This window comes from Mandrillus leucophaeus, unplaced genomic scaffold (assembly GCF_000951045.1).
Source record: "Mandrillus leucophaeus isolate KB7577 unplaced genomic scaffold, Mleu.le_1.0 Scaffold55, whole genome shotgun sequence".
Classification (NCBI taxonomy): Eukaryota; Metazoa; Chordata; class Mammalia; order Primates; family Cercopithecidae; genus Mandrillus; species Mandrillus leucophaeus.
In genome coordinates this window covers 2,531,824-2,548,316 of record NW_012105919.1, presented here as the reverse complement: position 1 = coordinate 2,548,316, position 16,493 = coordinate 2,531,824, and the positions used below count along the sequence as shown (strand labels likewise).

The 16,493-nt window shown below is 47.0% G+C and overlaps 2 protein-coding genes across 3 annotated transcripts in view; one reads left to right on the top strand and one right to left on the bottom strand.

Moving 5' to 3' along the window:
- ACAD10 (acyl-CoA dehydrogenase family, member 10) overlaps positions 1-11,564 on the bottom strand; it is an 80,850-nt gene extending 69,286 nt beyond the window's left edge. Inside the window, exons 1-2 of the mRNA XM_011997887.1 lie at positions 11,363-11,564; positions 2,577-2,776 (exon numbers count right to left, since the gene is read on the bottom strand). Of these exons, the coding sequence (XP_011853277.1) occupies positions 2,577-2,763 (187 nt within the window). The 5' untranslated portion in view covers positions 2,764-2,776; positions 11,363-11,564. The remainder of the gene's footprint in view (positions 1-2,576; positions 2,777-11,362) is intronic.
- Positions 11,565-11,673: 109 nt separating this feature from the next.
- BRAP (BRCA1 associated protein) overlaps positions 11,674-16,493 on the top strand; it is a 61,691-nt gene continuing 56,871 nt past the window's right edge. The window contains exons 1-4 of one of the 2 annotated variants that reach the window (XM_011997884.1): positions 11,674-11,771; positions 11,804-11,892; positions 14,296-14,457; positions 15,785-15,983. In XM_011997884.1, coding sequence (XP_011853274.1) covers positions 11,811-11,892; positions 14,296-14,457; positions 15,785-15,983 — 443 coding nt within the window. In that variant the 5' untranslated portion in view covers positions 11,674-11,771; positions 11,804-11,810. Of the gene's footprint in view, positions 11,772-11,803; positions 12,017-14,295; positions 14,458-15,784; positions 15,984-16,493 lie in introns of those variants that run through there. The other variant, XM_011997885.1, reaches the window with a different exon arrangement.

Below are 16,493 nucleotides of genomic sequence, written 5' to 3'. Positions count from 1 at the left end.
GAGACATGAACACATCCCACTGCAAACTACAATGTCTCGGTGAAGGTGAAACTTGCATGGGAATTGGCTATCCAGGAACATTCTGCCCAGATTGCAAATGAGGTTGGAGAAGCCTTGACAGAAGAGGACTCTTGAAGTTAGTAACAACCATGAGATTTATTGAGTGTTCAAAAGATTCCAGTCATTGCTGAATAATATCCCCTTAAATGTGCCATTAAAAGCATCAGTAGGATTTGAACAGGCAGAGGAGACAGGGAGGAAACAGAGCTTGCAAAGGCACAAACATGCAAATGCGCCTGGCATGCCTGGGGAGCATCAGGTAGTCCACAGCAGGAAAGCTAGAACTGAGAGGAGCCCTGAATCCCAGGCGAAAGCTTCCAGACTTAATCTAGGGGACTACATGCAGGCATTCAAGGTTTTCAAGCCAGGGATGAAAGGAACAAGATCTATGCTTTATTTTTATTTTATTTATTATTTTGTGACAGGGTCTCACTTTGTCACCCAGGCTGGAGTGCAGTGGTGCAATCTCAGCTCACTGAAGCCTCAACCGCCTGGGCTAAAGTGATCCTCCTACCACAGCCCCTCAAGTAGCTGGGACTACATCCATGCACCACCACACCCAGGTAAGTTTTTTGTATTTTTCGTAGAGATGAGGTTTCACCAGGTTGGCCAGGCTGGTCGTGAACTCCTGTGCTCAAGTGATCTGCCCACCTTGGCCTCCTGAAGTGCTGAGATTACAGGTGTGAGCCGCTAACCGCAGAAGCAAGATCTATGTTTTAGAAAGGTAATTCTGGAGCTGGGAGGAGATTTTGTAAAATCCAGAGAGCCAGAAGCAGGGAAAGAGTTAGGAGGCTGATGACATCATTTGGGTGAGAGAAGGCAAGGGTGGAGGCAGTGGGAATGGAGAGAAGTGAATTGGTTCTTAAGATATTCTGGAGAAAGTCAAGAAACTTTCTGTTCACTGATCTTTATGTTCTTCCCCACTGCCTTTTTTTTTAGAGACAGGTTCTCTAAAAAAGCCTGTTGCCCAGTCTGGGATGCAGTGGTGCAATCCTAGCTCAAGATGGGGTCTCACTGTGTTGCTCAGGCTTGGTCTTTACGTTCTTTGTAAAAGAATAGATTCAGCTGTCTGCAGAACAAGAATATTTGGGGGTGGTAAGGAGCAGGGGGAGCAGACAGTCTGGAACAGCCCCTGAGGTAAACATGACAGAGATATGAGTGAAGGAACAGAGAGGCTCAGGTGTAGCACCAAGGGCCCACCTGAGGCTGGAGCTCAAAACTAGCTTGTGCAGCCAGTTCGCACGGCTGAGTAATTTGGTCAGCAGTGCTGGAAAGCCTAGACATGCAGGCATAGAAAACCTGTGCCTGGGTTGATTCAGGATGGAGAACTGGCCAGCTGGCCACCACAGAAGCTCAAAAGGAGAGGGATGGCTGTCTGCCTGCCCCTTTGTCCTTCTTGCTGGCTGGCATGAGAATGTGATAGCAGCAGGTGAGACAGCCAAGACAGACCACGAGGTGAGAGTGGAAATGAAAAGTCACAGCAGAGCAACATGCTAGAAAGAGCTGGAGTCCCTGATACCACAGAGTCACATCACACAGGGCCCCAGACCACATACCTGGGCTTTTATGTGCAAGAGAAACTTCTAGCTTGTTTCAGTCACTATTTTTTTTAGGTTTTCTACTGCCTGAAGCCAAAACAACTCTAACTAATAAAAGCTGAACTGAGTAAAAAAGAAGTAAAACCAGGAAGGGGCAGGTAAAGAGAAGACCAGACACCAGAGGGCTGACTCTTACCCTGTCAGTCCAGAAGCAGGTTTAGAGGGAGTGGGGTAGAACAGAGGAAGGCTCTAATCAAAAGGGGACTTTCAGCATTCTAGATTTCAGAAGCAGCACAGTTCCCAAGAAAAAGTGGTTAAATTCTTTGGGTTTTTTGTTTGTTTGTTTTTGAGTAAGGGTCTTCCTCTGTTACACAGGCTGGAGTGCAGTGGCATGATCATGGCTGACTACAGCCTCAACCACCTGGACTCATGTGATCCCCCCACCTCAGCCTCCTAAGTAGCTAGAACTACAGGTGCATGTCAACGTGCCCAGATAATTTTTAAATTTCTGCAGATATGGGGTCTCATTATGTTGTTCAGGCTGGTCTTGAACTCCTGGGCTCAAACGACCCTCCCCCCTCGGTCTCCCAAAGTGCTGGGATTACAGGCCTCAGTCACTGTGCCCTGCCTTGGTGGTTAAATTCTAATCACAGTACTCATGGCAGCTCATCATTGATTGAGAATTTAGGATGCACTGAGCTAAGCAAGTGCTTCCCATGGATAACTCTCCGCCAGATCCCAAGGAGGAAGGCACTACCATTAGCTCATTTAATGATGAGGAAAGTAAGATCTGGAGAAGCTAAACCATGTGCCCAAGACACTCAGCCCCCTAGTGGTGCTTGGAATTTGACTCGAGAGCCAGAGCATAGCCTGCTAGGACACACTGCTGCCCAAGTGTTCCCCTCTGCCTTCCTGATCACCCTCCATTCTCCCACCGCCACCCTAGTCCCCCAAAGTGAAACAGAATGAATAGCTCACCCGCAGCGACTCTCCCGGGAGAAGGAATGAGAACTCCGCCCATGTCGAAAATCACTGCTCTATAGGTGCTGCCTCCAAGGTGCGTCCATCGGTGGGACCCCTGGTGCCTGCGCTGGATGTGTTTCAGGAAGGCTGTCCTCCACGCCCACTGGAGACAGGAGGACTGGAAACAGCTCCTTACACACATGGTGAAGCCGAGGCTGTGTGGGAAGAAGGCACAGGGCGTGACGTGCCTGCACTGCCTCCCATGCAGGCCTCCATCCTGGAGTCAGAGGGGCCAGCCAGACATCTCTAACCCATCTCCAACAGGCACTTCGAATCACACCCACAACTGACCTCAGTGTCTCCTCCCTCCCTGGCTACTCGGTCAAGGGCTCCATCGCCCACTCGGCTGCCCAAGCTAGAAAGCTGGGACTCGCCCTGACTTTTCACAATTTCTTTTTTTTTTAGAGACGGAGTCTTGCTCTGTCACCCAAGCTGGAGTGCAGTGGCACAATCTCAGCTCACTGTGAGCTCCGCCTCCCGGGTTTACGCCATTCTCCTGCCTCAGCCTCCCGAGTAGCTGGGACTACAGGTGCCCGTCACCACGCCCAGCTAATTTTTTGTATTTTTAGTAGAGACGGGGTTTCACTGTGTTAGCCAGGATGGTCTCAATCTCCTGACCTCGTGATCTACCCGCCTTGGCCTCCCAAAGTGCTGGGATTACAGGCATGAACCACCACACCTGGTAACTTTCCGCAGTCTCTACCTCACCACGCCCCATATAGTTCTGTGCTGTCAAGTCTTCCTCCTGAAAATCTCATCTACCTCTTTGCATTCTCACTGCCACCATCTTGCCCATGGATCCTAACTGGCCCCCTTGCCTCTTCTCAGACCTCTCTCCAATTTTTTCTTCACCCTCCAGTCAGAGTATTCTTTCAGAATTGCAAATCTGGGCCAGGCACAGTAGCTCATGCCAGTAATCCCACCACTTTGGGAGGCCGAGGTGGGTGGATCACCTGGGGTTGGGAGTTCGAGACCAGCCTGACCAATATGGAGAAACCCCATCTCTACTAGAAACACAAAATTGGCTGGGCATGGTGGCACATGCCTGTAATCCCCTCTACTCTGGAGGTTGAGGCAGGAGAATCGCTTGAATCCGGGAGGCGGAGGTTGCAGTGAGCCAAGATCGTGCCATTGCACTCCAGCCTGGGCAACAAGAGCAAAACTCCATCTCAAAAAACAAACAAACAACTCTTTCAATGGCTCCTCATTGCCCTTAAAATAAACTCTCAATTCCTAAGTCTGGCTTAAAAGGCCCTCTAAGGTCTACTCCCATCAGGCACAGTGGCACGGGCCTGTAATCTCTTCACTTAGGGAGGCTGAGATGGGCAGATCACTTGAGGTCAGGAGTTGGAGACCAGCCTGGCCAACATAGCGAAACCCCATCTCTACTAAAAAACACAAAAATAAGCTGGGCATGGTGTTGGGCGCCTGTAATCCCAGCTACTCGGGAGGCTGAGGTAGGAGAATTGCTTGAACCTGGGAAGCGGAGGTTGCAGTGAGCTGAGATTGTGTCACTGCAGTCCAACCTGGTTGACAAAGCCAGACTCCATCTCAGGAAAAAAAAAAAAACCAAAAAACTCATTCCTTTTTGCAGCAACTCCCCATTTTTTCTCCTCAACCTGGGATGATCTGGACACGCATATCTACATGCAGTTTCCTCAAACCCACGTTCTCCTCCTTTGCAATGCTGTGTTCCACCAGCTGCCTGGCTAATTCCAAACAGTCCTTTGGGTTGTAGTTTACCAGTCACTGTCTTCATGAAGCCTCTTCTGGAAGTCAGAAAAGACTCATTAGGAGTCTCTCCTGTGTGCTCCTAAGATGTCCTGTACTCGCCTCCTCCTAGCACTTACGATGACACCCTCACACCACAAAACACTATCATTTCCACTTACAGATCACTGCAGCAGCCTGGTAACTGTTCCCCAAACTTACTTTCAAACGGTTCAGAAAAAAAAAAAGACAGACACAACACACATACATGCAAACGTATACAGATGCATACCTATATACACCTGTGTATAGAGAAAACCAAACATGGCCAGACGTTAATAGTGAGTCTAGATGAAAGGTATAACGGGAGATTATTGTTCTTTCGACTTTTCTATAAGCTTGAAATAAAAAGATGGGGAAAAAAACAAAATAATGAAAGCAAATTCTAGTTTCTTCATGAAAATTTTTAAGCTTTTGATGTGATTTCTACAGTTAAAAAGCTTACTAAAAATCAGGAGAGTGCAAAACAGGTTGGTAAGACAGCCTCTGAGTTTAGAGGAGTCAATTCCGTGGGGCCAAAAGGACTCCATAACTATATAGTTTGAGCATCCCCCATCCAAATATCTGAAATCTGAAACGCTCCAAAATTAGAAACTTTTTTTTTTTATTTTTGAGAGTCTCACTCTGTTGCCCAGGCTGGAGTGTAGTGGCATGAATTTGGCTCACTGCTACCTCTGCCTCCCGGGTTCAAGTGATTCTCCTACCTCAGCCTCCCAAGTAGCTGGTACTACAGGTGGTACCAGGCACCACCATACCTGGTTAATTTTTGTATTTTTAGTAGAGATGGGGTTTCGCCATGTTGGTCAGGTTGGTATCAAACTCCTGACCTCAGGTGATTCACCTACCTTGGCCTCCCAAAGTGCTGGAATTACAGGCGTGAGCCACAGTGCCTGGCCAGGACTCAAAAAACTGCACAGGTTGAGCATCCCTAATCCAAATATCCAAAACTCAAAGTGATCCAAAATCCAAAACTTTTTGAGCCCCCACACGATGCCACAGTGAAAAATTCCACACGTAAGTACTTAACACAAACTCTGTTTCATGCACAAAATTATTTAAAATATTGTATAAAATTACCCTCAGTCTATATGTATACAATGTATATGAAACATAAGTGAATTTCATGTTCAGACTTGGGTCCCAACCCCAAGATATCTCATTATACATATGCAGATATACCAAAATCCAAAATCTGAACTACTTCTGGTTCCAAACATTTGGGATAAGGGATACTCAACCTCTATAAGCACCTAGAGAAAGGACTCTAAAGTGGTAAATCCTGAATATAATGTGTTTCTCATGTATAGTCAGCCCTCTGTATTTGTGAGTTCCACATCTGCAGATTCGGCCAACCACAATAGAAAATATTCTAAGTAAAACAAAACACACACACACAGTACGGGCGCAGTGGCTGACACCTGTAATGCCCAGAACTTTGGGATGCCAATGCAGGCGGATCACCTGAGGTTGAGAGTTCGAGACCAACCTGGTCAACATTGTGAAACCCCGTCTCTACTAAAAATACACACAAAAAAAATTAGCTGGGTGTGGTGGTGCACGCCTGTAATCCCAGATACTCGGGAGGCTGGGACATGAGAATCACTTGAACCCGGGAAGTGGAGGTTGCAGTGAGCCAAGATCGCACCACTGCACTCCACATTCCAGCCTGGGTTATACAGCGAGACTCCATCTCAAAAACAAACAAATGAAAAAACCCAATAAAATAACAATACAACAAAAAATGCAAACAAAAAATACAGGCTAACAACTATTTATATAATACACTGTTTTAGGTATACATATATATGTATGTATATATTTATATATTTTGATATGAGTATAATTTGATACCTATAATATATATTAAATATATATATTTGTTGATATGGTGTCTCCCTCTGTCACCAGGCTATAGTGCAGTGGCATGATCTTGGCTCACTGCAAACTCCGCCTCCCAGGTTCAAGCGATTCTCCTGCCTCAGTCTCCCAAGTAGCTGGGATTACAGGTGTGCGCCACCACGCCCGGCTAATTTTTGTATTTTTAGTGGAGACAGAATTTCACCATGTTGACCAGAATGGTCTCGATCTCCTGACCTTGTGATCCACCCACCTCAGCCTCCCTAAGTGCTGGGATTACAGGCATGAGCCATCATCTCCGGCCAGTATTATAAGTAATCTAGGGATTACTTAACTCATATCCTGCTTGCCCTGAGAATACTGTGCTGGTTTGCCTTTTTTTTTTTTTTTTGAGACAAAGTCTTGCTCTGTCGCCCAGGCTAGAGTGCAGTGGCGTGATCTCGGCTCACTGCAACCACCTCCCAGGTTCAAGCAGTTCTCTTGCCTCAGCCTCCTGAGTAGCTGAGACTACAGGGCTTGCCACCACATCCAGCTAGTTTTTTGTATTTTTAGTAGAGAGGGGTTTTCACAATGTAGGCCAGGCTGGTCTTGAACTCCTGACCTTAAGTGATCCACCTGCCTCGGCCTCCCAAAGTGCTGGGATTACAAGCATGAGCCACTGTGCCTGGCCAAGTACTTTTTTTTTCTAAACGGGAAATGGGTTAAAGCATATAGGAGGGTGTGCATAGGTTATAAACAAATGCTACACCATTGAATATCAGGAACTTGAGCATCCACAGATTTTGGTATCTGCAGGGAGTCCTGCAACCATCTGCTGAGGATACCACCGTGCAATGACAGTAAGTGGAAATTTGCTCAATTTGGGGGCAATATTTGAAACTAAAAATGTCAAGGTTCATTCGTATTTTCAGTTTTACTTACGTTCCTATGCCAAGGCCAATGTTTACGATAGAAGGAGAAATTTACTTACACACTTGTAAAAGTGGTCAATACATTTTGTGTGAGGGCTTAGTGGAGATGAAAAATGCTTTTGGGGCCTGAAGGGGCAACTTTAATCCTTATGGAGGACACTGTCCTCCACGTAGTCCCGCTAACCAACATGTGGGAAATGTTCCCACAAGCAGTCTGCTTATTCCTTCAACTACAGAAGACTGTTCTGCTCTAGCCACTTCCCAAGGCAGGAAATGCTGTCATTTCTCATACCTCTAGGCCTTGGTACCTGCTGTGCTCACTGACTGGAACACCTTTCCCTGCTTTATCTGTTAGATGAATTTCCATTCACTTTGACATCATAACCTCAGTTTTAGCTCCTCTGGGGAGCCTTTTCTTTTCTTTTTCCAGGTAGAGTGTGGGACTTTTTTTTTTTCACTCCCATTGCCTCTTCTCCAAATCTTCGGCAGAGCACTTACCCCATTACGCAGTAACTGCTTTCATTTTTTTTTCTTGAGACAGAGTCTTGCTCTGATGACCAGGCTGAAGGGCAGTGGAGCAATCTTGGCTCACTGAAGCCTCTGCTTCCCAGGTTGAAGCAATTCTCCTCCCTCAGCCTCACATGTAGCTGGGACTGCAGGCGTGTACCACCATGCCCGGCTAAGTTTGTTTTTTTTTGAGACAGAGTCTTGCTCTGTCTCCGAGGCTGGAGTGCAGTGGCTCGATTTCAGCTCACTGCAAGCTCTATGTCCCAGGTTCACATCATTCTCCTGCCTCAGCCTCCTGAGTAGCTGGGACTATAGGCGCCCGCCACCTCGCCCAGCTAATTTTTTGTATTTTTAGTAAAGATGGGGTTTCACTGTGTTACCCAGGATGGTCTCGATATGCTGACCTCGTGATCCGCCCACCTTGGCCTTCCAAAGTGCTGGGAATACAAGGTTTTGTACTTTTTTTTAGTAGAGTCGGGATTTCACCATGTTGGGCAGGCTGGTCTTGAACCCCTGACCTCAAGTGATCCTCCCATCTCAGCCTCCCAAAGTGCTGGGATTACAGGCAAGAGCCACCGTGCCCGGCCTGTTTTCACGTCTACATGTTCCTGAACTCATAAGCTCCTTTTAAGACAAGGACTATCTTATTCATCTCAGTGTGTATATATATATACACACACACACACACACACACACACACACACACACACACACACACACACACACACACACACACACACACACACACCCTGGGACTTAGTACAGGTTTTAGACACATAGCAGGTGCTTCACATGAGTTGGAAGGATGGATAAACTGGAGATATCAGAAAATAGGGAAAAGCTGGGTACAGGTTTAATCCTTGGCAGCCACAAAGAGCTGTAACATTCCCAACCTGCCCAACTCTGGCTAACAGTTCTAGTTATCTGTTACTGGCATCTACCATAAAGAAGATTTGTCAGGCTGGGCGCAGTGGCTCACGCCTGTAATCCCAGCACTTTGGGAGACCGAGGAGGACAGATCACCTAAAGTCAGGAGTTCGAGACCAGCCTGACCAACAAGGCAAAACCCCATCTCTACTAAAAATACAAAAATTAGCCGGGCATGGTGGCAGGTGCCTGTAATCCCAATTACTCGGGAGGCTGAGGCAGGATAATCACTTGAACCTAGGAGGCGGAAGTTGCAGCGAGCCAAGATCGTGCCATTGCACTCCAGCCTGGGCGACAGAGCGACACTGTCTCAAAAAAAAAAAAACAAAGATTTATTTGTCTTCTTTCTGAAACTCAAAATGGGATTAGCATGATAATGCAGACTTGCTACCTAAATGATGCTCTCATAAAAATGCACACACAGTGTGTGTTGTCATACATTAAGAAGATGCTTGGGGCCAGGCGCGGTGGCTTACGCCTGTAATCCCAGCACTTTAGGAGGACGAGGCGGGCAGATCACGAGGTCAGGAGTTCGAGATAAGCCTGACCAATATGGTGAAACTCCATCTCTAAAAAAAATACAAGGCCGGGCGCGGTGGCTCAAGCCTGTAATCCCAGCACTTTGGGAGGCCGAGACGGGCGGATCACGAGGTCAGGAGATCGAGACCATCCTGGCTAACACGGTGAAACCCCGTCTCTACTAAAAAATACAAAAAAAACTAGCCGGGCAAGGTGGCGGGCGCCTGTAGTCCCAGCTACTCGGGAGGCTGAGGCAGGAGAATGGCGTAAACCCGGGAGGCGGAGCTTGCAGTGAGCTGAGATCTGGCCACTGCACTCCAGCCTGGGCGACAGAGCGAGACTCCGTCTCCAAAAAAAAAAAAAAAAAAAAAAAAATACAAAAATCAGCTGGGCATGGTGCTGCGCGCCTGTAGCTCCAGCTACTTGGGAGACTGAGGCAGGAAAATCACTTGAACCCAGGAAGCCGAGGTTTGCAGTGAGCCGAGATCGTAGGGAGCCGAGATCACACCACTGCACTCCAGCCTGGGCAACAGAGTGAGACTCTGTCTCAAAAAAAAAAAAAGGTTTGTTTAGTAAAGAGATACAGAGTGTTGGTTCTGGATTCAGATTGCCTGGATTTTAATTCCAGCTCTGCCACTACTACCTCTGTAATCCTGAGCCAGTTACTCTTTCTCTGAGCCTCAGGTTACACCTCTGTAGAATAGGGACATAGTACCAGTTTCATAAAGTTGTTGTTACCATTGCATGAGACAAGGTATATGAAACACTCAAATTAGTACCTGGCACACATTGAAATGTTATCTACTACAGTAATATACTAAAAAAGTTCACAAGAGGTCTCATAGGTTTTATGCATATAGTATGTGTGTATGGTTTATGCACTTTCACCTAACCCTGTGATTCTTCAACGGGGTTATGTTTTTTAACCCCAAGAAGACATTTGGCAAGGTCTAGAGACATCACTGGTTGTCACTATCTGGGGAGAGGTGCTACTAACATCTACTGGGTCAGGCCAGGGATGTTTCTAAACACTCTACAATGCTGAGGACACCCCGCCCCCTTGCCAAAAACAAAAAAGAGTAATCAGGACCCAAAATGTCAATACTGCAGAGTTGAGAAACCCTGATTTAAACAGGGCATGTGGAAACGTATTTCATAGGATGTAGTCACAAGATCTATATACACATATATCTTGTAGTCATGTCATAGACATACAGTCCACATACACACACATCTAGAATGTACTATGTACTTATATATGTATTATACAATGTACCTAGAGTAGCATCCTGTCATGTACGTGTCCCATATGCATTAATTGTGTCAATATCTACATACAAAAGCCAGTCTGACATACTGGAAAGAATGCTGAGCCTCAGAAAAGCTAATGTTATCTCCATATACATAATTCCATTTCATCCTCACAACTGCATGAGGATATATCATGCCAACTTTATGCAATGACTATACTATCAAGACTGCACAACTGCTGATGTAGGTCAACCTCACAGTACAGACAGGAACTGTGTTTATCTTATACGCCAATGTATCTCAAGCATCCCAAGGGTGTCTAGACTCTCAGTAAACATTTGTGAAGTGATAGCACTTTGGGAGACCAAGGAGGTCAGATCAACTAAAGCCAGGAGTTTAGGTGGTTAGGAGTTAGGCGAGGGGAGGAGTCAAAGTGGGGAGGAGGACCCAGGTCTAACTGCAGCACTGCGCTCCTAACCAGCAGATGGCCATCTTTTCTTTTCTTTTTCTTTTTTTTTTTTTTTTGAGACGGAGTTTCGCTCTTGTTGCCCAGGCGGGAGTGCAGTAGCACAATCTCGGCTCATTGCAACCTCTGCCTCCCGGGTTCAAGCGATTCTCCTGTCTCAGCCTCTCAAGTAGCTTGGACTACAGACGCTCGCCACCACGCCCGGCTAATTTTTTCTATTTTTAGTAGAGAGGTTTCACCATGTTGGCCAGGCTGGTCTCGAACTCCTGATATGAGGTGATTCGCCCGCCTCAGCCTCTGGGCTGGGATTACAGGAGTGAGTCACCGCGCCCAGCCAGATCGCCATCTGAATAGCGATCGAGTCACCACTCTCTAAGGCCCCTTAGAAGCAACTTCACCTCTCTGAGCCTCGTTGTACCCATCTGTAAAGTGGGACAGAAACAAAACCACCCATACTAGGGTTAGAGAGAGGAGTCAAACACAACCAAAGGGGCAAAGTTCTGCATAACAGATAGCTCGGACAATTCGGAGACCTCGCGGAGCCAGGGATCCCGCGCCGTCAGCCGAGGTGGGTTAGGACCAGGCCTCTAGGGCAGGCAGAGGTTAACTCGCGGCTGTACGAAAACACGCAGCTCGGCCTAAGCGCGGGACCCCAGCGTTAGCAATCGCCACGACGTCCTTCCGCTCCGACCTCCTCGAGATCCCGTACGGAAGGGAAGTGGCTGACCCCATGCCGCGCAGCCCAATCGCGGTGCGCGGCCCTGCGCGCATGCGTAAACCGCGGGTCAGCGACGGCGGCCGGGAGGCGGAAGTGGAGGTGGTTGTGGCTCCGAGGGCTGTTCAAGGAGCTGCTGCTGCTGAGGCGGCGGCCACTGCGTTGAGGCGGTGGCGGGGCTGCCGGCCCCGGGCCGCTCGGCCTCTCGGCTCGCCTTCCAGCCTCGCCTGAGCCCGCCGGGGCCCGCGCCGGCTAGCGCCTGCCCTATGAGTGTGTCACTGATTGTCATCCGATTGGAGCTCGCGGAACACTCGCCCGTCCCCGCCGGCTTCGGCTTCAGCGCCGCGGGTGAGTCCCGCGGCCTCGCCACATTCCCTGTAGCCGGGTCTGGGTCCGGAGGGCTCCCTCTCCCAAAGTACTGGCCCGGGAAAAGCCCGCGGCTAGTGCTCTTGCCTCAGGAAGACATGGAGAGGTGATCAGGATCCGTCTTTCCCATCCACCCTTGAGAGGCCTTCCCGTTTGTTATCTCAGGGAAGCCCTGCCCGCGAACCTCCTTCCCTGTGCCGTCTGAGGGCATTCCGTTTATACCTGGCACGGCTCCCTCTCGAGAGAGTCGAGTGGTGTGTTTGTCTCACTTGCTTCCCTCTGGGCTTCGTAAAGGCAGGGACTGGGTCCCCAGCAACGCTGGACTGTCCCTGGATTAATTAAATTGTTCCCTTTTGGAAGGATATCCATTGAGGTGCCCCCTAACCATAGTCATAACTAAAATTTAGACACTCCCTATATCCCAACACTGTACTAAGCACCTTTTGTGTATTGTATTCTTTAATTATCTTTGCAACAGCTCTGAGAGGCAGATGGGTGTGGCGTGTGCCTCTTACACATTGGGAAACTGAAGTTTAGTGATTTAAATCATTTGCCCAAGGTGAAATGATGGGTGAAACTGGGATTCTCACTCAGTGAGCTGGACTTGAGTCTGAGCTTTTCACATCAGTAACACAAGGAAGCTCCTTAGTGGGGAATGCAGCTCTGGCTCTGTTCCTTGGTCCTCAGATAATTAACTAATAATAACATTCATTCAAGAAATACTTGGTCGGGCACGGTGGCTCACACCTGTAATGCTAGCACTTTGGGAGGCTGAGGCGGGCGGATTACCTGAGGTTGGGAGTTCGAGACCAGCCTGGCCAACATGGTGAAACCCTGTCTGTACTAAAAATACAAAAATTAGCTGGGCATGGTGACAGGTGCCTGTAATCCCAGCTCATGGAGAGGCTGAGGCAGGAGAATCACTTGAACCCGGGAGGTGGAGGTTGCAGTGACCCAAGATTGTGACACTGCGCTCCAGCCTGGGTGACAAGAGATAAAGTCCATTTCAAAACAAAAAAAAAAAACAAAAAAAAACTTACGCTCATATTTGCTGGAGCTTTTATTGTGTGCTGAATCGGACAGGATCTCTGCTTTAATGGCAGCAGCAGTTTCGTGGAGGAAACAGATTATTTAAATAAGTGCAGAATACGTGTAGAATTACAACTGTGGTAAGTGCTGTGAAGGAAAGGAGAAACAGTTTGGGAAACTATTACAAGAAGATGTGTTTGGTTTGGAGAGAGGGATGGGGTCAGGTAGAGATGGTGTCATTGGAAACTTCCTGAGGATATGACCTTTGGAGCTGCAAATTAAAGATTGAATATGATTTTATAGCTTATGAGCACCTTTCCAAAGGCTAAAAGTGGCTTCTGAGTTCTGAAAGTCAGCTGAATTGATATTAGCCACATATAGACATCCGCGTGGGTCAGTCATGTAGTCATTTATTCATCAAATATTTAGAGAGCTTCCTCTATGTGCTCCGCACTGTGGTATAAGTGCTGGGAATACAGTGGTGGGCAAAACAGGCCTTGTCCCTGCCCTGACAGAACATATATTCGGGATATTTCAGTGAAGCCTCCAAATACCGTTTCCCTTTTCATGTGTTTCATTGATTTAAGACAGTAATCACAGATTTTCATGGTTTGCTTCATGGCATGAGCATAATCCAGGATGTTTAAGACTACCCCTACAAGTTTTTGAAATTTTGTTTATTAATGGACTTGATATCTTCATTTTGGGCTGAACACAATTTCATTTTATCAGGTGTTACTAAAATGTTAGCTCTTCTGGGCATGATCACTGTTGAACCTTCTCTAAGGCTCCCCCTTTGGCAATTTGCTTTAAAGTGCATGATTTCGGGCCAGGCGCAGTAGCTCACACCTGTTATTCCAGCACTTTGGGAGGTCAAGGTGGGCGGATCACTTGAGGCCATGAGTTCTAGATCAGCCTGTCCAACATGAAGCCCTATCTCTACTGAAAGTACAAAAATTAGCCAGGCGTGGTGGCGCGTGCCTGTAATCCCAGCTACTCGGGAGGCTGGGGCAGGAGAATCACTTGAACCTGGGAGGTGGAGGTTGTAGTGAGCCAAGATCACGCCACTGCACTCCAGCCTGGGTGACAGAGTGCGACTCTGTCTCAAAAAATAAAAATAAAAGTGCATGATTTCAGAACAGCCCTGCATTTCTGAGTATATTGTCCTGGCTGCTTATTGACTGTTTGCTGGGTACTGGCAGTGGTCCCAGAGGTGAGTGAGATGGATACTACAAAGGCTTTTTATCATCTTGGCGGAAGGCAGGAGAAAGAAAAGGGAAACCTAATGATGGAGGAATAGAGAACAGAGAGGAGCTTGTTTTATTACCTTGTATTAATCATTCATGTATTCTTTAGCCGGGGAAATGTCTGATGAGGAGATAAAAAAGACGACACTCGCTTCAGCTGTAGCTTGTTTAGAAGGGAAGTCACCAGGAGAGAAAGTAGCAATTATCCATCAGCATCTCGGCCGTCGAGAAATGACAGATGTGATCATTGAGACCATGAAGTCCAACCCAGGTATGCTTTTAAAACCCTGGACTCTCTTTTGTAATGTGAACCCTGCTTGCCTATTTTATACACGGTGTTTAATGAGCCTATGATTTCAACATCTAGCATATTTTTATCTTTCACTGCCTGGGTGCTTTATATGACACTGTTAAGCCACATTTTAGTGTTTCTAAATATTTCTTCCAAATTAATCCTAACAGTCAGGGTTGACAGTTCAGTTCAGTGTGGGGGGGACTTTTTTTTCTTTTTTTGAGGCAGGGTCTCTGTTGCCCAGGCTAGAGTGCAGTGGTACAATGTCGGTTCACTACAACCTCCGCCTCCTGGGCTGAAGCAGTCTTCCCGCCTCAGCCTCCCAAGTAGCTGGGATTATAGATGCCCTCTACCACAGCTGGGTAATTTTTGTATGTTTAGTAGAGACAGGGTTTCACCATGTTAGCCAGGCTGGTCTTGTACTCCTAGTCTCAAGTGATCTGCCTGCCTTGGCCTCCCAAAGTGCTGGAATTACAGGTGTGAGCCACCACACCCGGCCACTGGGGAGAATTTCTTACCACCTAGTTCAGTGGCAGATCATTAATGTGTTCAAATAAACATGTTGTGCCTTCCCCTGCTCTGCTAGCTCATTTCTTTCTTTCTTTTTTTTTTTTTTTTTTTTTTGAGGCGGAGTCTCACTTTGTCGCCAGGTGGGAGTGCAGTGGCACAATCTCGGCTTACTGCAACCTCCACCTCCCGGTTTCAAGCGATTCTCCTTCCTCTCTCAGCCTCCCAAGTAGCTGGGACTACAGGTGCACGCTACCACACCCAGCTAATTTTTGTATTTTTAGAAGAGACAGGGTTTCACCATGTGGGCCAGGATGGTCTCAATCTGTTGACCTCGTGATCCGACCGCCTTGGCCTCCCAAAGTACTGGGATTACAGGTGTGAGCCGCTGCACCTGGCCAGCCAGCTCATTTCATCTGTGGAAGTGGATGTGTAGATAGTACTACATCTCCAACATGGAGGTGTTCAGAACTGGTAGGTTTGGATTTCAAACTTAGTAACCCTGCATGTTTGTCGCAGTTAGGATTTCATGATAGAAGACACCTGCTTGCATTATGGTATTGCCAAATGTAATAGCCATCCTTAAGTTTCTGAGGGTGTTAATGAGATTTTTATGGGGCAAAGAGAGCTTTAAAGTATGATACTCTCATAAACTCAGCTGTTCTATAAGTAATAGCTCTAAATGCATTACATTATAATTATCAAAGTTTATTCTTCTGACTTGAAATTTTAATCTAGTTCAAGTCCTTGAGCATGTGTCCTATCCATTTATAATCTGTTATTTTTTAATTGGTGAAAGATGAACTAAAAACTACAGTGGAAGAAAGGAAGTCTTCAGAAGCCTCCCCCACTGCACAAAGAAGTAAAGATCACAGTAAGGAATGCATAAACACTGCCCCAGATTCTCCATCCAAACAGCTTCCAGACCAGATTTCATTCTTCAGTGGAAATCCGTCAGTTGAAATAGTTCATGGTATTATGCACCTATATAAGACAAAGTAAGAAAATCCTTTTTTCTTGGGGGTTAGTCTAATTTTTTTTTTTGCTTTAGTGTAATCTCTTGCCCTGAAGGAAAGTGGGTATTTTAAGGTTCAAAATAATACTTTTGTGTGTTGTGTGTTAGAGAATTCTCAGATGTTTTACATTTGATTAATCTTGTGGATTGGGTCAAAGCTTTTCCTTATAAAAGAAGTGCCTGTAGATACACTTAAGGGAATATGTGGGGAAAATGTTCTCTTTTTTTCTGTTTTGAAACGGAGTTTCGCTCTCGTTGCCCAGGCTGAAGTGCAATGGCGCGATCTCGGATCACTGCATCATCTGCCTCCTGGGTTCAAGTAATTCTCTTGCCTCAGCCTCCCAAGTAGCTGGGATTACAGGTGCCCACCACCACACCTAGCTAATTTTTTGTATTTTTAGTAGAGATGGGGCTTCACCATGTTGGCCAGGCTGGTCTTGAACTCCGACCTCAGGTGATCCGCCCACCTCGGCCTCCCAAAGTGCTGGGATTA